Below are 13,313 nucleotides of genomic sequence, written 5' to 3' on the forward strand. Positions count from 1 at the left end.
TGATATTATAAAGTATTGTCTGTCTTTTTGGAACTCTTGTGAATTTGTATTGCTCTACTTAATAAAAATGTTACCCTCGTTGTAATTTAGGAAGGATAGAACTGATAATAAATTTAAATTGGTATACAACATTAACAGCCTTTCTAAATTTATAAGTTATTTAATAGATGAACAAATATTACTGGTTTAAATGTTAAAAAAATACTAACTTATTCACTATTATAAACACCTTTGTATGCTTCATTGCAGATCAGAGAAACAACCCCTGCACGTTTATTTTTCAATTAGATGCAACTTTTTAGATTTTGTTCATCACTTCTTTATCTGTTAACCCCAAAAATAGACATCTTGGAAATTTTTATTTTAATTGGTTGTCTCTCAAGCATTGCTGTTTCATTGTGAGAAATCTGAAGGCCCTAGCAGAACACAATAATTCAAAGCCAGTTGTGAATATGGAAAGTGATTTTATGAAGACGTTATTTAGGTTTTTTCAGAAAGAAAAATAAAAATATTTTAAATAACCTGTTTTGAACTGCTGTCTTTAGGTGTGATACAGAATTTGTATTTATCAATTGATCCCTGACAGTAAAAGTAAAAAGTGAGCTATAGTTCATGCAGATCAAAAAAAAAAAAACCAAGTGCAGATACTGTTCTGTAATTGTAGGAGGATTGCAATTTTTTGCCAGAAGTTGACATCAAATGCTGATTAAGACTTTTTTGCAGTAGGTGCTGTGTAGCAGCTGTAAAACACGTTTCTACCTTTCTGTTAAACCTGTCTCTTCATTGGTAGGTACGAATGCGAGGAATCCTTCACAACTCTGAATGTAGATATAAGAAATCACCAAAACCTTCTTGATTCTTTGGAACAGTATGTCAAAGGAGATTTATTGGAAGGTGCAAATGCATATCATTGTGAAAAATGCAACAAAAAGGTAATGTTTACTTCTTCATATATTAAATTTGTGTACAACTGTGATGTTATAGCTGTACCAAGTTCAGTCTTAGTTCATGTTCAAGGGAAAACGTTACCCTGTAATTACCAAATTTAGTTGTTGGTAAGAATATGTGAATGGAAATTTAGGAGCTAATGACTATTCATGTCCTTTTTTAGGTTGATACAGTGAAACGCTTATTGATTAAGAAGTTGCCTCCAGTTCTTGCAATCCAGTTGAAGCGATTTGATTATGACTGGGAAAGGGAATGTGCAATCAAGTTCAATGATTATTTTGAATTTCCACGAGAGCTGGACATGGAGCCTTACACAGTGGCAGGTGTAGCTAAATTGGAAGGAGATGATGTAAATCCTGAAAATCAGATAATACAAAATGAACAGTCTGAAAATGAACACTCTGGGAGCACAAAATACAGGCTTGTTGGAGTACTTGTACACAGTGGCCAGGCCAGTGGTGGACATTATTACTCTTACATTATCCAGAGGAATGGTGGAGATGGTGAGAAAAATCGGTGGTATAAATTTGATGATGGAGATGTGACAGAGTGTAAAATGGATGATGATGAAGAAATGAAAAATCAGTGTTTTGGTGGAGAATACATGGGAGAAGTATTTGATCACATGATGAAGCGTATGTCCTACAGACGCCAGAAGAGGTGGTGGAATGCTTATATTCTTTTTTATGAACGTATGGACACAATAGACAAAGACAATGAACTAATAAAATATATTTCAGAACTTGCTATCACCACTAAACCCCATCAGATTAAAATGCCATCAGCCATTGAACGAAGTGTACGGAAGCAGAACGTGCAGTTCATGCATAATCGTATGCAGTACAGCCTAGAATATTTCCAGTTCATAAAGAAGTTGCTTACTTGTAATAGTGTCTACTTAAATCCTCCTCCAGGTTAGTATATTAGTGCAATAATTATGGATTAATTTCTTGCAGGAAGTTATGATTTGTGTTGCCAGGAATTTGTTTAGCCAGTGAAAATGTGCGTTTTGCTTTGAATACTATCTTTCTGTTGTTGAGTTGTTCATCAGTGATAACATACCAGATTGTTTAGCAAAAAATACTTTGATAAACTATCAGCTATTACTCAGCTTATGTGCTAAGTCATATTAAAATTCCTAAGTTTTTGGCTGCTCTGCTGAAGATACTTCTCAAAGGTGAGATACTGAATTTTGAAAAATCAGACATATGTTAGCCTCCAGGTTTCAAAGTGGACATTTGAAATTATACATTATAGAAGCCAGAGGGTGTTTTGATCAAGTTGCTTGTTAATATTGGAACACAATTTCAGACAAAACACTAACCTGGAGTCATTTAGGTTGTTAAAAGTGTATTGCTTTTACTTTGTCTACATGTGAGTATTTTGATTTTTCTTTAGGACAAGATCATCTGTTGCCTGAAGCAGAAGAAATAACTATGATTAGCATTCAGCTTGCTGCTAGATTTCTCTTCACCACAGGATTTCATACAAAGAAAATAGTCCGTGGCCCTGCTAGTGATTGGTATCTTGTCTTTTAACAACAATTTCAGTTTTGGAAGTTTGATGTCTGTTAAAAAGATCCCAGTTATATACATAGGACAATAAAAGGTGTTAGTGATCTGTCTCATTTTCCCCTCTCAAATATGTGGTCAGGGTGCACAGGAAAAGGGGGAAAAATTAGAAAAGAAAATACCGGAAGAAACTGAACCTTTAAATAAGCTGCTGAACTAAACTTCAAATTCATTTTAAAACAGAAACTTCAGTCTATCTTGTGTTTATCTTTTTGAAAGAATAAAGAAGTAGAATCTATTGATAATGCAAAACTAATAGGTTATGTATTCTGACCAATTCAGAATGCTTTTCTGATGGTTTCAGTTGAATGAAGCTCTTTTCATTAAATTTTTGCAGCTTGTATTTGTATCCTGTTTATGAAGCATGTTTGTAGTCTTTTAGGCTCTGTTAGCAGAGCAGTTTATGTACATCACTACAGGGCCTGTGGTTCAAATCTGTAGTGTAAGAAACAGTACAGTGTTATTATTAGCACCACAGCAGTGTTGCTTTTAGTCTTTAAGCTATGTTATTCAGTGTCTGGGAGAGGAGTGTTGGGTTACTACTGGTAGAACTAGATAGAAGATAGTATTCATGATGACCAGAAGTTTACCAGCTACTAGTGAGTAGTAGTATAATACAGAGCAAATCTGTACCTCAGGTGTTTTTCCAATATCAACTTTCTGAGTAGCTAAGCTACTTTGGTTATTTTAAGAGATCAAGAGGAATTAAAATACTACTGCAGGAAGGAGAACAGAGTCACATAGACCCTCTGTGGGACAGATACTTCTTGGCATTTTGTTTACTTTCTTTTGTGTTTGGGTTTTTTTTTTCTTGGTTTGTTTGGTTTTTTAAGACTGATAGCTGAGAATATGAATTCCTGATAGATTACATATCCACCTCACAGCTTCTCTGATTGTCACCCTCTCCCCTCAGTTCCTATACAGAGAAAATGAAAGCTGCCAGTTTAAGGCCTGCTTTGAGTAAGAATTTAGGAGTTAGGGGATGTATTCATTCTTACAGGCGATAGAAGTAACATGCTAGAGTTAAACATTAGAGTTTTAGTCAAAATACCTTTTTAATTTGTGATTGCCAGTAAGAGTATCCCTATAGGAACTACAGTGTATCTGACTGTAAACATTTTGTGAGCAAAAAACGTAACATTTTCTTCAAATTCTGCAAAAGAATACTTCTGCCAACTTTCACTGATGTCTGCATTTGGTCATAATCTCTCAATTGTGTCATCTTTAATTTCAGGTATGATGCATTATGCATCCTTCTTCGTCACAGCAAGAATGTACGCTTTTGGTTTGCACACAACGTCCTTTTTAATGTTTCAAACCGCTTCTCTGAGTACCTTTTGGAATGCCCTAGTGCAGAAGTGAGGGGTGCATTTGCAAAACTTATAGTATTTATTGCACATTTTTCATTGCAAGATGGACCATGTCCTTCACCCTTTGCCTCTCCTGGACCTTCCACTCAGGTATTTAATTTTCTAACTAAGAACTTTTGGAATTTACTCTTACTTCTTCATTATAAGCATTTAATGTAAATTCTGGAGTGGGTGCATCAGCCGACAAGAAAACCATAGAGTCCATTGTTCACTACATAGCATGATGTAATTTGACCAGTTTGTGTGAGAGTTGCTGTCAGAGGCATTCAGTTTCCCTTCATTTGTAACTCTCTTTATGTAGTAAGAATTTTGAGTTGAGTTGCGAGTGTGAAATTTGCAAAATAAAAGTAGTGGCTTAAAACCAAAACAAGTTAAAAACCAAACAACAACAAAAAAATCTCCAAAAAAGCCCACCAAACAAACCCCAGTTCCCACATTCCTTCCTTTGTATCATGCAACATTGGACTTGTCAGGAGTTGTAAATTTGCATAGGAGCAGAGTATTTAAGCCTAGCTGTTATTTCAGAAAATGCTCAATTGAAAGCTTCTGTACTTGCATAATTTCTTGGACTTACATGGTATTTAGTGATTGGCATCGTATTCCCTGTATATATGTCTTGTCTGTGTTTGAGATAGTCCATAGTAACCAGTTGCTAGTATTTTGGTGCTTGTATGAATACCATACTCTTTAAACAGATCTGTTTTCTGCCACAGTATAAAGTATAAACTAAATAAAGATTTGGTACTCTCAGCCACTAATAGTAAAACTTTTTTTTGTAGGCTTACGATAACTTGAGTTTAAGTGATCACTTACTGAGAGCGGTACTCAACCTCCTAAGAAGGGAAGTATCTGAACATGGGCGCCACTTGCAGCAGTATTTCAACCTGTTTGTGATGTATGCCAATCTAGGTGAGCAAATTACACACACTTTTACTTATGACACTGTAATTTAGTGTTTTTTATTAATACTCCAGTTACTGACATAACAGCAGGAGAATCCAGTTATTCAGCCTCAGGCAGGTTGTTACACGTCATATAATTGCTCTCTAGAGCATGCCTTCTAGTTTGGAGTTTGGGGCTTTAGTCTTTTTGCCATTCTTGGAAAAATTAATGCATAAAGCTTGGAGAAATCAGACTGCATCCTTCTGAGAGGTATATTTCAGAAGGATACAAAGACTTGTATTAAATTATGGGCTATGTAGGTGTTTTGCATAGAAAGTCACTAAGAGTAGAATAAAATAACACTAATAGTATCAGAAGTAACAAAATAATTTTGGCAGTTGAACTCAGCTCAGTTCTGTTCACATCCAAATGAACAGCTGTAATCATGCTTTTCTCTAAGTATTACCAGCATGCTGAAAATCAATTGATGCTTGATTGACTAAACTGTTTCTTAGGTGGGTTAATGCATTGCTGCTTTATATATTTGCCCTGACAAAGAGCAACTAAGAGTGACAAAATCCAAGTCAAATGAATCTCAGGTAGTCACAGGTTGATACCTGGTGATTTGCTACAGAACTCCAGGGCTTTGAGTAGCCTGGTCTAGTGGGAGGTGTCCCTGCCCATGCAGGGGGTTCAGAACTGATCTTAAAGGCCCCTTCCAACCCAAACTATTATGTGATTCTTAATTTCCCCAGTTATTCAGGTCTTCTGTCATGACCCCATTTCTCTTTTGCTGTGGTAGCCTAAACAGCAAGTCTTTATGGCAAGATCTAAACAAGTTATGATATTCTTCCACAGTAGTAGTCTCTTACACTCTTACTGTAATACAAAATATTTTCATCCTTTTATGTAAAGTAGTGTGAAGCTAGAAGGTCCAGTTATCATGGAAATTCTAGAATATGTCCATGATACTGAGCATTTCAGCCATTTCTGGTTATAGGCTCAGGCAAGTTATAAATTTGAGTTTCTACTAGATAATTTTGTGGCTAAAGTGTTAAGCAAGTCCAAAGTGTATCAGTCCAGAGGGAGTTACTGCAATATTTCCACACAAAATTGAAACACACACACACACAGTTCTTTAAACTCTTTAATATGGGTAGATAATTTTAAAGATACTTCATTTCCTATCTATAGAATTAATCTAGGCAGTTGTGTTAATTTCACCTATAATCTGTGTTGCTTTCATTTACTTTTCTACCACAGTGTTGTCTGAGGGGTCTGTCATGACCCCCAGAGTGGACATAATGCCATTACAGAGAAGAGAGATGCAATTCTTACACACTTAACTTTCCTTCTTCACTAGCTTTTCATAGTCAGTCAGTGCAGTTGAAGTCTCTGCCTAGGAAGACTCTCAGAAGCCAGGCAGAAAAGCATAACTGCATTTCATTTGTAGGTCTGATCATTACTACAATCTACTCTGCAAAGATAAACATGGAAATATTAAGCAGTTGTGCTTGTTGTACTACTGTTAGCTGAAGGCTTCTGTATGGATGTAGCATGTTCATTCAGCAAAAGCCACAGTACATCATTCCTGCAGCTCCCCAGATTCTGTGAAAAAGATGAAAATCTGACATTTGCAGAAATGGAATAATATATTGTTCATGTCTAAGCAAGTGGGAGATGAATTTTACAGAGATTGTAACTTCAGAACTAACAATAAAAAGGTACTATAAAAGAGCTCGAATAAGGTGCTATCTGAATTCCTCCTTACCAGAAAGATGGTAGGTAAGCTTCAGCTGTGTTTCAGAGTAGGAAAAACTTGGAAATCGTGATTTTTTTAACCAAATACAAGATCAGAAGGGACATATTGAATTTACTGGTAGATACAAGTATGTGTAATGTATTCTTGCAGTGAAAATGGCTATATTTGGATTTTTTTTTTATTTGGTTTGTGTTTGGCTTAGGAGTTCTTCTCTTTTTTTTTTTTTTTTTCTTATTGACTGTGTCACTCTTAATTACACTTAACTGCATAGTATAACACAGTTGGAAATGTCTTAAATTTGTAATGACATATCCAGGATGGATATGGTGGAAAAATAACAAAATACACTGGGTGGAGGATGTTCACAATAGGAAGATCACAATAGAAAGATAAATTCATTGTCCAAAAGACTTCCCTAAGGCTTTGCTGTTAACAAATGCTAGTGGCAACAAGCACTATTAAGAAATTGTAGTAACTTACAGTTGAACAGAATTTTGTTGTGCATCTTTATTTTTTTATTTGATTTTTTTTCCTCAGCATGTAAACAGTAGTCATTTTGATTAAAAAATAAAATAAAATCTCAGTGCCAAGCTGCATAACTTTTTTTTTTCCCTATAAAGGCGTAGCAGAGAAGACGCAACTTCTGAAACTAAATGTTCCTGCAACGTTCATGCTTGTGGCTCTTGATGAAGGTCCAGGCCCTCCAATTAAATACCAGTATGCTGAACTGGGGAAGCTATACACTGTTGTGTCACAGCTGATCCGTTGTTGCAATGTATCATCACGGATGCAGTCCTCTATCAATGGTACGGTGAATTTTAAGTCTTCCCTAGATTAATTTAGTGTATCAATAGATGTCTTTTGTGCATATTATGTGTTAAATATATTAGCTGGAAAAATGACTTTTATGTTGAGCACCTCTTTCTGATTTAGGACAGGAGTCTTGTTACAAGCAAAACTAGTGTGCTGTACTTAAAAAGCACAAGTCAGATCTGTTCTGTGTTTTGTGCTTCCTGTCTTATTTCTTAAAGATACAGAAGTAGAACTGATTAGTAAAGTGGTAGTTTGCTGATGACAAAATGGTAATGACTTTAGAATAGTTCAAGCTCATTGTAAAGATGTGCATGGATAACTTCTGATTCTGAGTAGGTAATAAAATTAATTCCTTCTATGTTACCATTATAAAAGTGATCTGTACAGGAGAACACCAGAGTAGGCTCTGAAATCGCTCATACTGCTTACCAGTGGAGAGATCTTACATTGCTGTGGAGAGCTCTTGAAGAGGATATGGTTCTTGCTCACACTCAAGAGAGCAAGCAGAAGCCAGCACTTAAATTTGTAAGATGAAGAATCAGCTAGAAATTGGTCAGACACAGAATGAATTGTTAATATCTCCAGTAATTTAACAGACTGCAGCTATTTTTGGTAAATGATGACAGAATATTGGGCTATGTGGACATTATAGCCTGTATATGTACATACTCTATTAAGCATATTTTTGAGAAACTAATTGAGGACTTGCAGAGAAGCTGTTCAACAACAAACTCATTACAGCTTGATGTGTCAGGCTATAAAATCAATAGCCTAGAATGTGCTATAGTACGATTAATGAACTGCAAATTTTACTGTGCTGTAATAAACTTCAGGACCATTTGGCAATTTTGATTTGTTCTTGTTTCCAGTGCAATATTTTGAGGCTGAAAAGATATTATACCTTTGAAAAATCATTATGTATTCACTATATTCATAATGTTGGTTATGCTAAAACATACTTCGCATTACTCTGACTAATTATCACAGAATCACAGAAAGTTAGGGGTTGGAAGGGACCTTGAAAGATCATTGAGCCCAAACCCACTGCCAGAGCAGGGTCACTCAGAGGAGGTCATGTAGGAATGTGTCCAGGCAGGTTTTGAATGTCTCCAGGGAAGGAGACTCCACAACCTCCCTGGGCAGCCTTTCCAGTGCTGTCACATGATTACTATTTGCAGAATTAAGTTACTTTCCACTACAGGTTTTAAACACGAAAAGCTCTCCTTTGTACTTTTGAGCATCTTCAAATAAAACTCAAAGCACTACTGCATTTAGAAACATCAAGAGAAAATCAGCAGTGTTTCCTTAAACAAAATCAAGCTTACTAAATAAGGTGCATACTTTTTTTTCTTTCAGGAGTATATTACTTCTCTCTATACTCTAGAGGTTCAGATGGGATTGTTCTTATATTCCACTGAAGCCTTTCCCGTTGTCTAGTGAAGTAAATTGACCTTCTCTCACAAAATATGGTAGATTTGGGTGGTGTTACACAAGCAGTGAAGGAGATAAATTCAGGAGATAGAGGATTTCCCTGGGTAAAAAGTTTTTCTGCATAGGAATGTATCTCCATCTGTTTTGCTTTGATTGTCACTACATAATCTTACCTGAGAGGGAGAAGTAGCTCTCTTAGACAGCAAGTGTCAAGCTCCACATTCAGAAAATTTAGTTAAAAAAAAAAAAGAAGTTATACTGAAGTATTTTTCAAAGAAAGTCAACTCAGGAGTTGATTTGGGTTTTTTTTCTCTACCTGTTTTTTTGATGAGTTACACCAATTTATATTTTGTCATGTCTACATTGAAAGTAGTTAAATAATCATCTGTAATAATTGTTTGTTTTAGGTAATCCCCCACTTGCCAACCCTTATGGTGATCCTAACTTATCTCAACCTATAATGGCACTTCAGCAGAACGTAGCAGACATTTTGTTTGTGAGGACTAGTTATGTGAAGAAAATTATAGAAGATTGCAGCAACTCTGAAGAGACCATCAAGTTGCTTCGTTTCTGCTGTTGGGAGAATCCTCAGTTCTCTTCCACTGTCCTCAGTGAACTTCTTTGGCAGGTAAACATAAAAAGCTAGGAGGAAGTGGGAATATAAATGTATATGATGTGAGATTCTGTATTTATATATAGGAATATTGTATTAAATACTGAACAGGTGCTTGAAAAAGCAACTTCCCTTAAGATAGATTCCTCTGTGTATCTACACTCTTATACAACACAACATGTTCAAGTACTATGAGAATTCCTGTTATGAGTTCAGGAAAGCAGTTAACCTTTTTCAAGTTAGGAGCACTATATTAAAGATGGAAAATAGTCTGAGGTGGTCTTTATGTATTGCAGGAGCATTTCATAAAGCTTTTCCACCATTATCCATAAAATCGCTTACATTGCATGGAAAGTTAGAATCATTTTCTAAGATCTCCTCTGTATGTACTCTTGAGTATGTTCATAAGGTTTGTTTACACAAGTCTTCAGAACGTATTTGGTCTCAGACTCAGGAAAGAATCTTTGGGATTGTCTTATTTTTCCCTTGTTGATTTAGTCACACTAAATCTCTGTTGATTTAGTCACACTTAACCACTCAAAATATTTTTTTTTTACATCTGTTAGTTCATCTTTACTTCTTTTCATATAGACTTCATATTTTTCTATGTCCTTTTGTTTGGCACTTGAAAGAATCATAACAATCACTTTACTGATACTTTGCTAGCCATGTATTTTACATTTTAGGATAGCCTTTCAAGATAACCTTTGAACATACCGTCTTGAAAATAGCAGTGTCAGTGAAAAATACAATTTTGTAATTTTGCTTTTGATTTTTTTAAGGTAGCTTCTTTATCATCGTGTGCTTGAGGCTTCAAATAAATTGTGTTAAAAAGCCAGGAGGAAAAATTTGTCCTTTGCAAAACCTAGTAGGTTTAAATACAAAACAAAACAAACTGACACACACACACAAAAAACCACAGGATTAATTGCATCTTGACATGTCCTTCAAATTACAGGAATGTCACTTCAAATGAGTTGTTTTCTTGTGTTGTACCATAAAATTTCCATGTTTCAAGGAATGCTTTCTTACATTCTCTGCATTTTTAATTTTAAGGTTGCATATTCATACACATATGAGCTTCGACCTTATTTGGATCTGCTTCTGCAAATCCTATTAATTGAGGATTCTTGGCAAACTCACAGGTTAGTATTTACCTCTCTTTTTATAATTAAAGATTATTATGTTTTGTACAGCTTGTTTTTCTAGTGTTTCTGTTGCTGATCTTTTCAGGAGGTTTGTTGTAAATACATATCAAAATACAGGAATGAAGCATTTTTTTTTCCACTTCTATCTCAATTTTGGAAGCAAATCCAATTTTTCACCCTAACCTTCTACTTTAAGCCCAAGAATTTTTACATACAATAGGATGCTCCATTTAAGCTAAACTCCCTGGTATTGCAGTAAATAAGCAAGGTGCTTAGGTTGATTCTTATAAACATCTCACTGAAGAGGGTTCAATGATAGCCTGGTCTTCTGAAACAGCAGTGATACCAACACATGCATGAAGTGTGAACTTGGGTGAAAAGCTTATTTCATACATAAATATTCTCTATATTATCACATTTCAATAGAATTTTAAATTCAATATATTAAATACGTACCCAGTTTCAAACCTCATTTTTGTCTGCAGAATATGTATATTTTTCAGGTATTTCATATAGAAGTAGAAGGTGAGGTAACACAAAGTAAATGTCATCTATATTCTACTTGTCGATATTTAAAAATGTTACTGTTTTGTAGTAAGTGAATATAGTTAGTATTGGATTTACTAAATCATTTTGCAACCATGTCTTGTAGGACTATTAAAGTATTTTGAGTAAGAGCACACTTTCCATATGCAGTACAGGTACTGGAGTAAACTCACATGCTTAGCCTGTAGAAGTAAGAAGTAGATTGCACTCTTAGGATTTTGTTAGTCATCTGGCCTCACTTTAGAGGATACTCAGAAGATGGTGGTATTGCTTACCTGATTTAAAAGAGGAAGACTGAGTTGGAGGGATTTCTTCATTTTTCTTTATAGGAATTGCAGCTTAGGTAAGGGATGAGATGGCACTTTATACATAGGCTTTTCAGGTTTACACAGATATGTGTATGTAATGCATATATAATGCAGTTTGTTTAGATTTTCCTTCTGATAAACAAATACTCAAATAAGATGTCTTTTTGAGTCCACAGAATGATGAAGGCTGGGTATAATTTTGTATGTGTAAAGTAAAATATATTTTATGGTGGAAATACAGGTGAGAAATCAAAGAAGTGGTTCTTTGGGGTAGAGATATCTTTGTAATAATGGGATAAGGAGTTTGAATGTTGTAGTATGACATTCACTGTACTCCTGAAATGTTGTAGTAAGGCGCAGATCGATCTCTTCTCCCTAATAACAAGGAACAGGACAAGAGGAAATGGCCCCAAGTTGCACCAGGGGAAGTTTAGATTGGATATTAGATGAAACTTATTAATTGAAATGGTTATTAAGCACTGGAATAGGCTGCCCAGGGAGCTGGTTGAATCACCATCCCTGGCAGTGTTTAAAAGACATATTGATGTGGTACTGGGGAGTATGGTTTAGCACTGGGCTCAGCAAAGTTAGGTTAATTGTTGGACTTGAGGACTTTAAAGGTCTTTTCCAACTACAACAGTTCTGTGATTCTGTGTCACTTGTATTCTTATACTTCAAGATGGCTGCTTCTGTTCTTTGGCATCAGATGCACCCTCATAAATTTCTCTTGATTTGACAAGTTCAAGGACCAAATTTGCAATAATAGTGTTACAGGTATCATTAAGCTAAATTAGCTGAAATAAAGCTCATAATCACTTTACAGATGGAGCCTCAGTTGCTGCCTGCCTGGAGTCTGTTGGCTCACTGTTGCCAGGGCTATGAGGAAAGAGGGCAGTTGCTTTTCCTGCTATGAGTGTAGCCCTTTCAGACAGCATTGTAGGATCTGTGACTTCCTCTTGACTTTTTATTCAAAGCCAAGTCAATTCTCGGTTCTTTTACAGTTTCCAGGAGGCAAGTTATTCCTCTACCGCTTGTTTGAGAGCAGAAGACACAGAAAGTGGTCTTAGTTCCAGGGAATGCCCAAGTCCCTTATCCCCATGCACAAGTATATGCCATTCACTCCTCTTCAAAGAAATTGCAGCTAAAAGAGTGTATCTTTGAGAAGCATAACTAGGATGTCAGTAACCATTCTGTTGAGGAACCAGACTGTTCCAATTCTGCTGTAAGGACCTAGCAGGTTAAATGGTCTGTTCTGTAAACACAGTTGATACTTATTTTAAAAATAAGTAATAAAAATCAACATGCTGAAGTTGATTGCTGTGATTACAATTCGTAATATGTTTTATGTATCTCATTCAGAGGGTTCAGATATTATTAAATGTGCTAAAATTACAATTTACATATGTGATGTTTCAAGTTAGTTTTTTGATTAAAAGAAAAAAAAGAAACTCTTTACTAAAAGCAGAAATTAGAATATGAATTATCCCTTTTTTTAATTTCATTGTAGTTGAAGCCTTGGTTCAAATACTAAAACTCTAACACTTCAAGTTTTGGTCTTGGGTTTGTTGTTTTGTTTTTGTTTTTGTTTTTTTGTAGGATTCACAATGCACTTAAGGGAATCCCGGATGACAGGGATGGACTATTTGACACCATTCAGCGCTCTAAGAATCATTATCAGAAAAGAGCTTACCAGTGTATAAAGTGCATGGTAGCTCTCTTCAGCAACTGTCCTGTAGCCTACCAGATCCTTCAGGTGACATCTTTCATTCTGTTTCTTGCTGCTTTTTACCCCTGTTCTGTGCATTTAAAAAAAAAAAAAATAATCACACTTCATCACCTTGATGAAGTTACAGCTTCCAGTTACAACTCACAAACCTTCCCAAATCAGAAGATGTCAGTATATGGGACTGAGAGCAGTTTG

General features: G+C 35.5%; 1 protein-coding gene across 3 annotated transcripts in view; it reads left to right on the forward strand.

Annotated features, from left to right (window-relative positions):
• Positions 1 to 13,313, forward strand: part of USP9X (ubiquitin specific peptidase 9 X-linked) — a 100,705-nt gene that overhangs the window by 83,367 nt on the left and 4,025 nt on the right. For 2 of the 3 annotated variants that reach the window (XM_071751106.1, XM_071751117.1), the window contains exons 34-42: positions 791 to 932; positions 1,112 to 1,862; positions 2,347 to 2,470; positions 3,754 to 3,979; positions 4,669 to 4,798; positions 7,154 to 7,339; positions 9,185 to 9,405; positions 10,447 to 10,535; positions 12,989 to 13,145. In XM_071751106.1, coding sequence (XP_071607207.1) covers positions 791 to 932; positions 1,112 to 1,862; positions 2,347 to 2,470; positions 3,754 to 3,979; positions 4,669 to 4,798; positions 7,154 to 7,339; positions 9,185 to 9,405; positions 10,447 to 10,535; positions 12,989 to 13,145 — 2,026 coding nt within the window. Of the gene's footprint in view, positions 1 to 790; positions 933 to 1,111; positions 1,863 to 2,346; positions 2,471 to 3,753; positions 3,980 to 4,668; positions 4,799 to 7,153; positions 7,340 to 9,184; positions 9,406 to 10,446; positions 10,536 to 12,988; positions 13,146 to 13,313 lie in introns of those variants that run through there. The other variant, XR_011727218.1, reaches the window with a different exon arrangement.

Source organism: Heliangelus exortis, chromosome 1, assembly GCF_036169615.1.
Source record: "Heliangelus exortis chromosome 1, bHelExo1.hap1, whole genome shotgun sequence".
Taxonomy (NCBI): Eukaryota; Metazoa; Chordata; class Aves; order Apodiformes; family Trochilidae; genus Heliangelus; species Heliangelus exortis.